The 16343-nt window shown below is 41.8% G+C and overlaps 1 protein-coding gene across 3 annotated transcripts in view; it reads right to left on the reverse strand.

The window, feature by feature from the left end:
• Positions 1–10437: 10437 nt before the first annotated feature.
• EVI5 (ecotropic viral integration site 5) overlaps positions 10438–16343 on the reverse strand; it is a 123219-nt gene continuing 117313 nt past the window's right edge. For all 3 annotated transcript variants that reach the window (XM_066597352.1, XM_066597351.1, XM_066597353.1), the window contains one exon: positions 10438–12609. In XM_066597352.1, coding sequence (XP_066453449.1) covers positions 12313–12609 — 297 coding nt within the window. In that variant the 3' untranslated portion in view covers positions 10438–12312. The remainder of the gene's footprint in view (positions 12610–16343) is intronic.

A 16343-nucleotide genomic window follows, 5' to 3' on the forward strand; every position in this document is an offset into this window, starting at 1 on the left:
TCAATGTCGGACAAGGTCCCACACTGGATTGGAAAGGGTTAATCCCACTTATATTTTTATAATGATTCTCAGTTTCCAGGTTCGGGAAATAATGAATGTACAGTCATCAATATGATGAGTATATGTTTATATCAGAGCTGACTGCAGAAAAACAGATTATATGGGAAATTCATGGTAACCAAGAAAACACCTAGGCCCTCGATCTATAGTGTTTTGTTCTCTATAAAAACAGGAAATCACAGCTCTGTCACAGGGTGGCACGCGCACTTGGCCAAGTAGTGGAAAGAATGACTGTCTTATCGTTAGACACACTGCTTTGATAATATAAATCCCTAGGAAGTATTCATTCAGTCATACTGTACCAGCCAAAGTCATACCTGAGCAGTTAGTGAATTAACCTACAATAAGTGACCCCTTTGGGCTCTACACAAAAGTTATCCAAACGCCTACAAATACAGCTTGATTAACAGCATATAAAGGCCCATTTAGACACAAAGATGATCGCTCAAAAGATAGCTTTTGAGTGATCATTTTGCATAAACTACTAATTGGTACTAATGCCTATTAGTACCAATTAGCAGCGTGTGAGACAGGAGCTATATTCAGGGAACAGACAACCTGCTGTTGTCTGAATACTTTTGCTTTGTTCTGCTGGCGGGGCTGACAGCTGAGAACAGCTGAGACTGCAATCAGCTGTTATCAGTGCTCCCCCGGAAGAACACAGCGTGCGGTCCTGCCTATCAGCTCTTCTGCTGAACGACGGATTTCAGGCGAAACTGAATTCCATCGTTTGGCAGAAAACTGAAAGATGGGTACATTTAGACAACGATTATCGCTCAAAAGATGGCTTCTGAGCAAATTTTGAGCGATAATTGTTGTGTCTAAATGGGCTTTAAGCTGTGCTCTCATTTACTAATATACATGACTTAAATCGGTCACTATCTACTGCTGGGGAGTGTGCAGGGAAATTGGATTGGAAAGAGTTAAACCTGTGATTTGGGCCAATTTCATGCAGCAAACAAAACTGCACTGAGCAGGAATGCTGTACGTGGAGTCTATAGAGATCAACAGAGAATTGACCAATGAGTAGCAGATAGTGAAACAATTTACAATCAAGAACAACGTTCAGATTTGTTTCTTTTAAAGGAAAAAAGTAGAAAATTTCATATCAAAAGGAAATTGCAAGTTGTAATGCCATTGGCTCAACAAGAACACATGATGTCCCAGAGCAGCTCCAACTAACTGTGGGTTACATGTAGATTCATATATTTCACAGAACCTTTAGGAATGTTTCATTTTAAATGGGATCTTGCTGTAAAATTTTCTTTAATACATTAACCCTTTCCCATCCAATTTGTATCCTGGTTTTCCTAGGGGCTTACTCTTTTTCTGCCATTATACAATGGCGCTATCTGCTGGCTAAAGCCAGTACTGCATGAGGTAACACGTTGGATAGGCTCCGACAGCAGAGAGGCTGGCAATATACAGAGAGAACCCTGACAGACGTCTTCAAACATCGGAGCTGTACAGCTTTAAATCATAATGTCTTCAGACGTCAGACAGTGGATTGGAAAGGGTTAAAGTAATCCATAAAGTAAGTAGTGTTTACTGTCTATTAGGGTCCCAGTTATTCGTCTCTCTCATCTGTATCCTGAAAAACACAAATTCTGCCTGTAGAAAATGATTATAGGGAACGAGAACCACAGAATCCCAATGAAACGCCATTGAGCTATGAAGGGAAAAGGGAAGTTAGTTGCGCCCTGCTCAGGCAGTTGACAAGGTGTCTTTGTATCATGCATGCACCAACGGCTTCAGAATTGGCTGTAATATTAAATAGTAGTTCTATGGAGCCGATATAGGACACCTATTGAACCCTATAGGGCTATGCAAAATCGTTTTTTGCATCAGATTCCATATGAATTTAACATAGTATGACCGAGGCACCAAACCACGGCCCATGAGGTTCCTATAGGTAGCAGTGCGATGATCACTTTACATGCTGCATCTCAGTCAGACTTAGGACCAGTTCATATATGAAAGTTTTTAATTCTATCTTTTTAACCTGAAAAGGGGATTTTAAGGAGAACGGACGTTTAGTGGAAAGCTTCATATCTCTCCTTCTTTTAAGAGCCATTGCCAGTTTTGGCTTAAAAACCTAGAGCACACCAAAAACAGGGCCTTAGGGCTTATTCACACAAGCGGAATTCTAACGTGAGTTTTGTGCAATCTGCACATAATGATATCAGGTTGAGTCTTTTTTGGTCTTATGAGGCACTTTTGGTGCAATTCTGGCCACATCTCCTTTTCACAAAGCCATGCCTTTTGGAACAATGCCCTGAAAGCGCCCCAAAACACAGTGAATGTACTGCAAAGCATGTAATACAGTTTTCTATTGAAACTTGCGCCAGAAAACTGTTGTATTGTGAATAGTATATCTGCCCCATGTTGTCCAAATGTTTACTGAAAGTCAGTAGTAAAATAGGAAGTGCCCTAGAAAGTTTCTTTTCTTGTGGGGCCATATTCTCTCACTCTTGCTGCACTTTTGTAGAATTATTGTGTGTTTTGGAAATTGCAGCATGCTCTGGGTACGACTGTTTATCTGGTAGTTCTCCATAGGTCTCTCAATAGGAAAACTTTTTTTTTTTTACTTAAAGGCTGGAAAGAGAGACTCTGAAGGAAGCCCTAAAGTGCTGTTAATGATGTTGGCCATCTTTAAAGTTACCCATCCTTCAGAGCTGTCTCACTCTCACACCAGATGCAGTATTAGTGGGAGTCTATTCTATTGTGTGCTCACATGCAGCATATCGGATGCAGATTATTCGGGTCTGCTCTGTGCTGGGCAGTTCCGTGTGGAAATTAAATCTAAATGGATGATCATAGTTTTTATTAGTGGCCGTTCAATGTGGTTTTCAGCAGTTCTAGGAATATTTAGGACCACATCTTAAAAAACCATGGCAGCTGGACAAGGCAAACACCACATCGTATAATGCAGCATGTGAACGCTTATTATAAAAGAGACCTACTCTGCAGAATACAGGAGAGCTCTAACTGTATCAACCGCAGTATGTTGCTTCCCTCCAGCAGTGGTGAGCAAGGTGTACACTATCCTACCAAAAGTAATTGGACACCTTGGGAAGAACCAAAAGCAGTATTTCCATATGTTAATACTAAGTGGGGCCCTAATGACATTGGATACTTTCCGTGATATACTTTTTCACTAGCATCTGACACACATTAGCAGGTATTTCCTTGCATTCATCCTGCAAATGTCTAGCAAGTTCTCTCAAAGATGATGAACACTGTTCCTGACCTAACGTTCATTCCAAAGATGTCTGGAAGGGTTTAGGTTGGGGTTCTGTGCAGCCAGTCCAATTGTGGAACATCCATACCCTCACACCAACAGAAAACAGCATTAGATATGTGACAAGTATTGTCTTGTTATAAGTATTGCTGACCATTCCCAGAGTATTGTCACAGTGTTGGCAGCACATTATTGTCTATAATGTCAAGTGACCATCACTTCATACAATGTTCTTCCATTGTGCAACTGTCCAATGATGATGATGCTTGCGCCCTTGTAGACAGGCTGATGCATTTTCTTGGAGAGAACTTGCTAGTTGTTTGCAGGATGAATGGAGGGAAATACAAGTTGAACTGTATCAGAAATTAGTAGAAGTCATGCCACAGAGTATCTTATATCATTTGGGCCAAAGGAGCCACATTAAGTATTAACACATGCAAATAAATGCTACCTTTGATTCTTACTCAGTAGGATAGTGTATTTGGATGGAGGAGTGCTGAAAACAGAATTTTAGAGGAAAATACACCACTGAAATCCATTCTAAAAAGTAAATCATGACCAATATTGTGTTAGAAGAGATTAGGGAAAATTCACATAACAGGCGGTGTGTTGGAACCTGAATATTTTGGATGATCGTAAGAATGTAGGACTCTAAGTATAGAAGTAGTCACAGACCCGGGGTATATATGGGTGGATGACTGCAGGCATCTCAGAGTTGTGTTTTGTAGTCTACAGATTGCTAGAAATTTGTTTTTGATTTATATTTGTTCTTAGCACACACTTGCTGTAATGTTGCATTGCACGCCATTTCCCTTATAGACACATTGTTGAAATCCAGATGAGACAGAGGTCAGCAGCTTCCCTTCATCCTCGGCTCCATTTTGAATGTTTAATTTTGCTTACCTTTAAGTCCTCAGGTCAACGTAAAAACAAGAGGAGCCACAAATCCTCCATCCTGCTTCCCCTCATTCTACATATTCTCTCATTTAACACCTCAGCATTACAGCAGCCGGTGATAAGGCTGCTGCTGATTTTGCACACACAGTAGCACTTGGACAAATCGCAGGATAAGCACAGTAGCCGCCGCAGATAGGACACGGCACGTGCACCAGTCAGACAAAGCGGTTTCAAAGAGGAGTCATATCTCAGGATCTTATCAATGGTCTGTCTGGGGTCTGACAGATAAATTTGTCACCATGATCAATGACAGAAAGTTCCCTTTGTAAACACTCAGGCTCATTAACCTATTAAAAAAAGTTACAAAATTGTCCGTTCCTTTAAATAACTTTTAGATTTGGCACAAAGTTTTTCATTGTAATAGACTTTAATTACTGTCAGTCATACAAGTCAGTAGAATTGGATTGAGGATCTGGCAGCAGAGACCCTCTCCAGTAATATCAAGGACCAATGAGCTTCAGCACCAATGTTAAAGAGTAATATCATTAAAAACTTACTAATATTCATACGTGAGGAATTGATACGAATACACCAGGGGTTAGGTGCAACCTTCTTCTCACGAGAAAAGCGACAGAGTTACAAAGTCAACCTGACTCAATTTATTGAAAAAACAGGATAAACAACGTTTTGAGGCCACATGGCTCTTCCCCAGATCCCCTTAGGCTGGGTTCACACAGGGCGGATTTGCCGCGGAAATTCCGTCCGGAATTTTGCCACGGCAAATCCACCTGCGGCCACTGATCCCATGATTAGCCAGCCATGTGGACCACATTTCTCAGAAATCTCATCCACAGGGGACGGCAAATCCACCGTGGCAAAGCCGGCACTGCGACGCGGAGGTTCCACAATGCAAATCCAGTTGTGTGCAGCTGGCCTGTCTTGTTGGCTCCAGCATTTACACAGGGCAACTGTTTAAAATAGCTTGATTGATAGATCCTTTGGATAATAGTTGGCCTGTGTAAAAGTACCCCAATTCGGTTCCCATGAATCCTCCCATACGAGCAAAGAAATCACCCTTTTGGCCCAGAAATGCCGCCACATGTCAGAAGCCATTCCATGTAGCTGAAAAATATGGTTTTCTTCACCTTGTACATGGGATTTTTAGAAAATGCATTGATATGCAGAAGATGGATTATGGCCAAGACCTCAAATCTGCATAATACATTCACAAAAAGCGGGTTGTTCCACTTTTAGCCATTTTGCTGCAGGAAGTATTTTTGGAGTCTATTGATCCAGACTTCTGCTGTGGCTGGCAGCCCCTTGTTTGTGGGTCCTACCTTACTGGTCTTGTGGAGAAGTGCTGTTCCCATACTACTTTCTTTGCTGCAGGAAGTAGACAGCTCCATACATTGTACAGTGGCCCGAGTTGGTACGACAGGCTGCTGAATTCCATTCACTTCTACAAGACTCGGCCTGCAGTACCAACCCGGGCCACTCTACAATGTATGGCGCTGTCTGCTTCCTGCAGAAAAACGGCTAGAAGTGGGACAAACCCTTTGAATGTCTACATTATGGTTGTAAGATCTGGATCTGCTGTGGTTCTACTGAACTTTAACCACAATACAACTAAAACTGGCCTTACATGTGCAAAACGGTTAGGCCGTGTGTGTACTGCTTTTTTCCCCACCCTCCTCCCACAAGCTACGACGACATAACTTTAAAAAGTTTTGCTTTGCCTTTTTGTATTGGTCACTATACATTGTATTATCTCTGCCGATGAGACGTACAATATGCATTCACACTCAAGAATGATGCTTGCAACATTAGGAAAGATCACACGGAAAAGGATTCTCATTGCTTTGATTAGCATCGAGAATATATACAAGGCGATCATAAATGAACTACACATGCTTGACAGGTCTCCAGCAAAAAAAAAAAAAGAAGCATGGGATAGAATATAAAAGTGGGCATGTATAGAGGAAAGGGGAGTTTAGATTTCTCGAAAAAATATCTATAGTACCAAATGTTGCCACCAGGGGAATATTTGGCATTGTACTTGAATACTATGACCTATATAATGCAGCTGGTGCAAGGATTTGGTCAGACTGGTACAGTACGGCGGCAGTGCTACGACTCCCATTGTCTGAGGGCCCTTGCTGGTTAAACGTCATGTGATAATAAATTTATCGAGTAGTGCAGGCAGGACACCTTGAACCATATCTATAGGTTTTTCCATCACTAATCACGGATGGTTCTTAAACTAGTTCCACACAGCAATCACATTTTGCCACGATTTGTGTCTTTGTTCCCGCGATTTTTGAGCATCAGTGATTTTTTTTTCAGCATAATTGTGCATCGCTGCCGTTGTGATAAAATCATATTTTTTTTTTTACGCAAAAGTCAATAGCACTTTCTAATGTTTCTCTGAGGATTAAAGCCATGTGGGTTGAGGATGTGGCAGCTCCAAGCTGTCTGCTCCCAGAGGTAGCCGACAACCTGTAGCTGTCATGGGGGGCCGCGGGAAGTCATCCCCCCCCAGTCACGTGATTGGCGCTATCCGACGGATAGTGCCAATCGCATTTAAGTAAATCAGAAGTGAAAAAAAGTTAGTTTCTGCTCCCCTCACGGATTGCACTCACGAGAGGCACTAAAACTACTTACCCCCATCCTCCGCGATGATCTGGTTCGAAAAGGACCTTCGGCCGTTTTCTGCGCCAAAGCAAAAATGGCGATGCATGCGCAGAAGAACGGATCGTCAGGGGACATTTGAAATCTCTTGGTGCCCGGCTATTGAGGGTAGCCAGGAAGCAGGAGATATCACCGGGGACTGGGAGTGACTATGTAACTGCACAGATAAAACACAGTAATATGTTCAACATGTTAAATGGATAACGGCAATCATGGAAAAGTTCCAAAAAGTAACGTTTCACCTCCACTCATGGATCATCTGCGCCTGACGAAACCGTCGTGAGGGAGGATGAAATTTATCTGCGGACCTTACCTCGGCTCCTGCGCATGCGCCAGTAACTGAAGTGGTGGACGCATGCCCAAAAGCCATGGATTGTCCGGGTAATTTAAAATCACCCTGCTCCAAAAGCCTAGAGATTTCACGGAATGCTACAGTACGAGTTCCCTGGTCACGTGATTGCTGCTATCCAATGGATAACCGCAATCACGTACAAGTAAAAATTTCATCTCCCGATGGGATCTTGATGCAGGCCTTTCCCTAACTTCGGAGCACACACCCATTGGCAAAATGGCGGACGCAAGCGCAGAAGCTGGGCAGGTCCTAGGAAATTTAAACTCTCCTGGCTACTAAAAGGTAATCGAGAGCCTGGAGCAGTGATCGAGGGCCGCAGTAAGCAATGTCCTGTCATGCGATCACCATTATCCAAAATTGCTGAAAGAGCATGCCGCAATTGTTGCTTCTCGCAACATTGCAGATGGGAAGGAAGCCACTGAAAATCATTGGTTTCATAAATCTGTTTTTTTACTCACTTTCGCATCGCACAATTTTAATCGCCAGTGTGAAACCACCTTTTGTCATTAATGGTGACGTACTCCTAACTTACACTTGAACAACGACACATATACCCCTGGTGGTGCATTTGGTTCTATTTTCCTTTTTTTTTTTCTTTTCAAGAAATCCACGTTCCATACCCACCGAGTCTAGACACCAACTTTTATTGGGTCCTCAGTTTAATTATGGTCGCCCCGGCATTTTTTGCCATCATAGTAGTGAAATTGCTTAACAAGAATGCTTGAAAGTCCTATAAAACTGTTGACCTCTATACAAGGTCTTATTCACACAACACAGTTTTACATTCATTTTCTGTAACCAAATGGGACTGTGGATTCAAAGTGAGACAGAGGTATTTATTCATATTTTTCTCTTTTATATTCCAATTCTGCTTTTGCCTAAAGGGAATCATGCTAAAAACCAATATATAGGGTTTTATGAGGCAACTTGACCTCTCCTCAGGACAGTTGCCACTCGGGACCACAGCCAACTACCTGTTCGGGTGGACATGGTCAATGCCACAACAGAGTACGAAGCAGATCGCTCCAACCTTTGTGTAGTGGCTGATGCTGGTAACTGCACGTGCAGCGGTCATTGATTTTAATGGGAACCACACCTGCAGTTACCAGCACCAGCGATCACGACACATGAGTCGGAGCGATCTGCCCCCACTCCGCACTATGTTGTGGCGCTAACCGCCAGTGCCTGCTGTTCTGGATCCTGAGGATAGGTCATCAATAGAAATTGCCTAGAAAACCCTTTAAGGGTTGTGTACAGCAGTGTTTCTCAACTTCAGGGACCCCCAACAGGTCATGTTTTCAGGATTTCCTCAGTGTTGCACAGGTGATGTAATTGTCGGTGCCCCAGACATTGCCACAGGTGTTCTTACCATAGGATATCCTAAAACATGACCTGTTGATGGTCCCTGAGGACTGGAGTTGGGAAACACTGGTGTACTTACAAAGTTTGGTGAACATGCCCCTATCTCAGTTAACTACCAGGATATAAGGCTCAATTCTGGATAAATAGATTTGAGAATATTAGCAGCTGTGGGTTAAACACCTTGAACCACAAGTGCTCAGAAGAGGCCCTACTGACTTTGCCTCTCCTCTCTTAACATGTCTGTATGGATAGGATCAATAAACCATTCTTGAGAGCCATGTCTGGATTTGGGGACCCTCCATTTGTGGGGACCACACCATCTTCACTGCTCCAACAATAATCATTTCCATTTGCTATAGGTTTCCTCTTGTCTTGCTAATTGTATGATACTGGGTTATGTCAAAATCATATACAGGCAAACCTCTAGTTTCGTTGTCTTCTAGTTTAGCCGGTTTCCAGTTTCACAGATTTTTCAAGCCAGAATGTCACCTCTAGTTTCACTGGCTACTTCTAGTTTCATTGGCGGCCGCCGGCCCACGTGGCCTCCTGCTCAGCGTCTCCTCCTCCTGATGCCGAAACGCTACCCTTCTCCAGTACTGTAGTGTAATGTAAGTGGCCATGTTTACTGAGATAACACAGTGATAACTTAGGACAGATAACAGTGATGTCACCTGCAGTCCTAAGTAACAGCACAGAGAACACAGTGATAACGCTGACAGATAAAGATGTCACCTGCAGTCCTATGTAGCACCACTGGCAACACAGTGATAACGTTGAGGACAGATAACACGAGATGTCACCTGCAGTCCTATGTAGCACCACTGGCAACACAGTGATAACGCTGAGGACAGATAACACGAGATGTCACCTGCAGTCCTATGTAGCAGTACAGAGAACACTGATAACGCTGAGGACAGATGTAGTAGCTGTGACCTGCAGTCCTATGTAACAGCACAGATACACAGTAATATGTTCAACATGTTAAATGTGAATTTATTCTTTACAGTAGTTTTATATTCATTTATCATTGTTTTTGGTATTAATAACCATATTTATTCTCTATTCAGCGTGGTTTGGTGGGTTTTTTGGAATGTCTAGAGGAAAATTGATTGGATTTCCATTGATTCCTATGGAAATAATTGCCTCGAGTTTCATTGGTTTCCAGTTTGGCTGATTGCCTTCGGACGGATTACCAACGGAACTAGAGGTTTGACTGTATATTCAGTAGAGGATTGTGTAACTTTTTTCCATTACAGTAAACTACGCAATAATAGAGGCATTCCTATTTGCATAAATTTCCCAGAGGAACATGCAGGAGCTTGTATATCTTTACACCTACCAGGTGGTCTCCCTAAGGAGAAACGCTTGCCCCTTCTGACCCACATCAGTCCTCTCTCAACCAAGACAGCAATCTACTTCACACTTATGAGGGACAAAACCCCCAAAACCCCTGTCTGCACATGGTTATCTTTCAGTAGAACGCTCTGGCTTTGGCTTATATTCCCAGCCATTGTTACAAGGCTGACACTGACTTGCAGCAATGCTGCCTTCTGGGTGGTGCCATAGAAGTGTTGTAGTGTCCTCCCATTAGAGTAACCCAAGAAGAAACACAGTATGACAGTAGTTTCATGCTTTGTATCTATATGGTATAAATCAATACACTGTTGATGAATGAATTATACTTATAGAAGCCATTAAAATACATATTTTCAGGTTTTCCATTTTTGTGGCAGATCGCTATAAGCCGTAACCAAACATTTCCGACAGTACGACGCGTGGAGGAAGGCGTTCATATTTAATCAAGGTTGTGGATGAAAAACCAAAAATATCGAAGCAATTTAAATCATGAAAAAAATTTATTTTAGTTACATATACATATATATAATGTTAAAAGATTTCCATCAATAGTGTTTTATCAAGCATCAGTGACGACATGTCTGATGTGAAACGCGACGTATGGTTCGACCTTTTTCACAAAGATATGATTAGTGTTTTGCATCATCAGTAAACAATTCTATGTACAAAGAAACATCCTTTTTAACTCCTCTTATGATACAGGGGGTCGGTTATAATTCAACATTTACATTCTGAGTAAAAAACGATGATGTGCGTTGTGCACCTTCTGCATGAAATATGTATATTTATGTACAAAATAAACAATCACAAAAAAAAACATTGACCTGTCTGTTAATAACATCAAAAACAACTAAAAACATGAAAAAAAGGCATTAAAAAAAATTCATTGACAACATTTGGTCTCATTTTGCAGCTTTAAGACATTTGATGCGACTGCACAGTGATCTGTAGATGCATTTCCATAGAGTTCATATTTAAAATAACCTGCAACAGGTTGACTGTAGCAGTACAAGACTAAAAAATAAAAATCTCTTATTCTACTATAGAAGGAACATTGGAGGAGACGGCTGATGGTCTAAACGCTGGAATGGCAACTCGGATCTGCTGAATTTATCAAGTGAAAACCCCATCCTAGCCTTGGTCAAGGTCATTCAAGGTTATTCTTGGCCCTTTAAAAAAGACAATTCATTTTTTAAACACTTGGAGCCCGTTAGGCAGGGCACCAAAAACGTTGACCCCTCGTAAGACTTTTGAACCAGGCCAACCATCGAAAGCAGAACTTGGGCATCATGACTAAAGATACAGCTGTGCTCGTAAAATGGGTTGTCCATCAGAAGAAAAGGGAGGTGAATATACTTATTATGCAGAAACGGAGCAATCAATACCGGTCCATAGCTTGTGCCTGGTATTGTGGCTAAGATTCATTCGCATGGAAGGGATACAACATGGGCACAGACCATGGACAAGAGTGGTGCCATTTCCGACAAAGACTTTTTTTCTATCCCTGGACAATCACTTTAGGTTGACCTTGTCCACATAGGCAACTCTTAAAATGATATGTTGAACACCGATCTCTATGTATGTTGAACACCGATCTCTATGTATGCAGCTCATTCCGAGAGCTACAAATGAGTGAAGACCGTGTGAAGGTCCGTCCTCCGCCACGTACCCAGAGATCTGCTCCTACCTTCCTGCACTTGCTTCATTAGTGGAGTGTTCTATGCGTCTCCATAAGACGTGATTTAGTGTAATTTGATACATTTAAAAAGACAAAAAAAACATGAATACAAAAACATCATGACGCCCATAGCAACGTATTATATCTTCAGCCCCTAAAGGGGATAAACTGTCCAATATATGCAAACCATCTTCACCCTTGATGAGCTGGTGGGTTGTAATTAAATGCTGTGTGATATGTCAAAACTATAAATATGTCCAAACATTACAAAAAGAAAAAAAAAACATACAAAAAACATTTTGTTCAATAGGCATAAAATATTGCACAGGTTTCTCTTTTTATACAGGTGAAAAAAGGATGACCAGATGGGTCAATATAAATGGTCTCCACCCGTTACGTACTAAAGATCAGAAAGAACGCTTGCTTTGATCTAAAAATTAGAAACATTCAAAGAAAAAGCAAAAAAATGTTGCCGATAATACTGTTATAACAAACATGTCCATTGAACGTCTTTGTCTAGTGTGTGGCAATGAAGAACATTTGGCAAAAGGCAAGTGAAGGCAAGAAGAAGTTCTATACATGCTGGACAGTCAGGTCTGAAGATTGTAAGATGATCCACCAATTGTAACATTTGTCATGACAGTCTGGTTAAAAAGAAAGAAAAAGTCACAGTGATGATCAAACCGTAGTGGAGTAAGACTCTGTTCTTGTTGCCATTTGTTTTGGGACCATGCTACTGGAATCAGTAATGATCGTTAGCTCTTCTGGATCACTATCACTGCTTGTGTCGTTCAAATCAGAAGGGATCAAGGCCATCTTTCCATAGTGAACAGCTCCTAGCTGCAGTGAGCTGGTGGCAAAGTCTTCATCAGAAGAATGGAAGGACACGTCATCTCCGATCATGTGATTGACGATATGGATCCCATCAAAAGTGCGTTGGTCTTGGAGGCCCCTCTGACTTTTTACACACTGGATCTGTTAGAAAAAAAAAAAAAGTCTAAATAAAACACTTTCCATACACACCAATTTTATAAAACAAGCATTCATGTCTCTGCCGTAAGCGGTGGCCACCATGATGTAGCATACAGTTACAATATACCAGCAACAGACCTATAGCTGCAATGATTGCACAACGTGACACAATGGTATAGATTCCGCTTAAACTGATAACATGCACACTCAACAAACGTAAAAGTATTCGGATTTTATCAGCTTCGGTGCAAGACCAACGTCTATTGATATTTGCTAAGGCCCCAACATCACATGCCATGCACAGAGGACATTTGGAAACATTCCCATCATCACACACCATGGACGAATGTAATTTAAGACTTCGAGTGAGACACTAATTGTGTAAAAGGACAAGTACAGTACAGGACGACTACTAGCAATTCCGTTTATGACTGCAACAAGCCGTATATATGGGGAAATGCCAGTCCCAAATCAGAGCAGGCTTCGCCCTTACCTGGAGCTGACTGTTCCATCGAGTCAGGCATGTGTAGAAACAGGTGAAGTTAAAGAGATTGTGCAGAGTTTTACAACTAGTTGAAGTCAGTAGAAAACTAATACATTACAACGGGGCATGCAAGGATGAAAAATGTTAGGAACCTCTCCTTTGGGGGAAAAAAAAAAGTTAAATTGAGGGCTTTGTTGTTTAAAACAAAGTTTTTAAAAACAGATTTGTTTCTTTAAATTAAACTTTGCTCCTGTTCAAAAGTTTTTAGAAAGTGCAGTTAAACTTTAGAGTTGTCAAAAGTTTTGATTGCTGAAGGTCCAGCTGCCGAGTCCCCAATAGGTTGCTAGAAGGAGCCATCGTGAGCATTTATCCAAGCGCCATCACTGCTTGCTGAAGTTAAGGCAGGCTCAATAGAAAGTATATCGGCCCGTTTTCAGCTAGTGAACAGCAACTAAGTTCGGACAAGTGCTTTAGGCGGCTCGTGCCAACAATCGGTGGGAGTCTCAGCAAGTGGACCCCCAGTGATCAAAACTTCTGACACGTCAAAAGTTATAAGAAAGTGCAGTTCTACTTTACATACTTTGAATGCATAATGGTTTTTGCATGGCCACACACATGGGATCCATATCTGCAGATCTGACTTATTTAAGTAGCATCTGCTGTTGGCATTATTCATGACCACCGGATAGCAGATTCTAAGCAGATTTCACCTAAATTCAGCCGGATTTGCTCGTCTGCAGATCAATATCTCCTGTGTCCGGCCAACTGGCTATAGGTGTAAAGATGACGGGTAATCTAAATCATTCCACAATCGTTAACACTCGTTATGGTTGACAACTACAGCATGCAAACTGCCCAAGATGACAGGGTTCCTACTCATTGTTTCTTCTGACAGAAAATCTTAGTTTCTCAGAACTCGTCAGCTCAACGAGCTGTGAAAATAATGAACAGCAGCTCTATTTCTGTCTGCACATTTGCTATGGAGTAGAGCACTGCGGCCGTGGGGGTGTCCCACAGAAGGTAGGTGTCCTTTACAAAGGAACTACACAAGTACACAAGCAAAGATTCTAAAACTATTTAACCCTTTGGACACTAGTAAACAAGCCCCAGCCGCTGCTGATAGAGCCCATCTCTTACTGACATTTGCTAGGCTGTATGAGCAAGTCAAGGAGCAGCCAGGCAATCCACTCTTAACGAGCATTGGGGATGTATTTACAACACTCATGAGCGTTGCGGTGTATTTACAAGGGTAATTTTCATGCAATATTTCTGTGCATTGCAAGATCCATTATGTGAAAACCACCTATTATTTTACAAGGGTTACTCTCCTGAACCGAGAGTCTGGAAGAGTAAAGTTGCAGCAGGTCCTATTTTTATCGCCTATTATTTTCGGTGAAACCAAAACAAAAATTGCATCATACTCCTCACTATTTTTTTACTTCTGAAACATGCGATTTTAACATGAAAAAAACAAAAAAGAAACAAAAAAAACTAAAAAAACCAAAAAATTAAAAAATTGCATCCACGTTTTACTTTAGTTTTTGGCCGCAGCGATACTGGGGTCAACGCCGGCTTTCTGCACTCATCATTGATGAGGACCGCTAAACGCTCAAAAATAGAACAGACACCGCTCAAAAATTGTGGTGCTGGAAAGTGCTGTCTGAGCTGTTCCATTGAAAACAATGGGAGCATTATACCGCGATTAGCGCGTTGCTGAAAGTGCCGTGCTAATCATGGTAAAAAAACAGCTGTGTGTGGGAGGCCTTAGCCACAGGACGACCACCTTTAGAGTGTTCAGCGGGGATGAACCGCCTGAGATTCCGGTTAATTCCAAACAGAACTTCTAGCAAAGTTTGACCCGAAACCGGATTCGGCCGGTTCGGTTCGCTCAGCAGGTACCATGTTCTAGGTAATGCGCTATTGTAGATGGAATTACTACAATTAGCGTTTACAGAATGGTAGTAAGTCAGTAGTGTTTACAAGAAAAAAGTGCCAGGCGGCCATCGTGCCTCATGAAAAGGTTAACAAAAAACGAGAGGGCTTCATTGTATGAAGTATCTGGGAGTTAATGAAAGTTACTTAAAAGTTTACTACTGGGGGTGTAAGTCCCTTCCATATTGGCAAGTCATAAGAAATGAGTGTTTGTAGTGATAATAAAATATATAAAAGTCCCATTTCTGTGGTCTGCAGGATACATATGGGTTGCATGTATATCTTCTAATCTCTTCAGCCACTCCTGTAATCTAGGTAGCACAGGCAGGTCTTGCAACATCTAACAGGAAGCAGGCAGATGCCAAGCAACCACCAAGTACCAGAAAAACAGGACGAAACGAAGGCTGATAAATCATTGGATTTCAATGGTTTGTAGGGTGCAGGAAAGAGTAAAGCAAGAGATTTATTATGGTTTAGAACAAAAACAAGAAAATGGATGGGAACGGTTCAGACCGATGATCTCAAAGCTGTGGCTCTCCAGCTGTTGTACTACTACAACTCCTAGCGTGCGCCGATAGCCTCCGCAACATCCGCTACACCCACATGTTGGGAGATCGGCTTTAGAGGAGCAGTTTAAAAAGTTTGGCAAAATTGGCATGGGTTTAATCAAGTGAAGCGCAGCACTTGTCTATTTAAAGGATTTTATGATCGATTGTATGCGAATATTAACCCTGCAGAGATCTGCATCCTGTAAAGGCACAACTAATGAAGGCCGTTGTGTGTACCAAAGCACAGGAATTACTCCCAAGTATAAGGAGCTGTTACAAGGAGAACTTTATAAGTGAACTGTATGATACAAAGTGTTAAATTAACCCTGGTGATGGGTACAGCTGACCCCCACAGGATGAACCCCAATATGGTCCGATCGCCTTACTGTCCCCTAGGAAAGGAAACTACTTGGAGAGACAGCAGAAGCAGAGAGATCAAGTCCATCCTATCAACAGCAAAGTTCACACTGATGTCAATGACAGTCCTGCTCATCCCAAGGTATAAAGGGGCGCTGAACGCTGCTGAGGCGCGGTGTAGAAGAACAACATGGAAAAGGAGTCATTAAATGTATATATTTCATAAGCGCTAAAAATATATTAAGGCCCAAAAAATGGCTTTATTGCCACCAAAAGTATTTGTTTGTAGATGTCCCTAAATGTGAAGTGCAACGGAATCTGGTTCTAGTAGAGAAAAAAAACAAACTACAGATTAACTATTGAACATCTGCTGTTTCCTGGAGAGAATTGCTCCAGAAAACTTTCACATGCTTTGC

Source organism: Eleutherodactylus coqui, chromosome 3, assembly GCF_035609145.1.
Source record: "Eleutherodactylus coqui strain aEleCoq1 chromosome 3, aEleCoq1.hap1, whole genome shotgun sequence".
Lineage (NCBI taxonomy): Eukaryota > Metazoa > Chordata > Amphibia > Anura > Eleutherodactylidae > Eleutherodactylus > Eleutherodactylus coqui.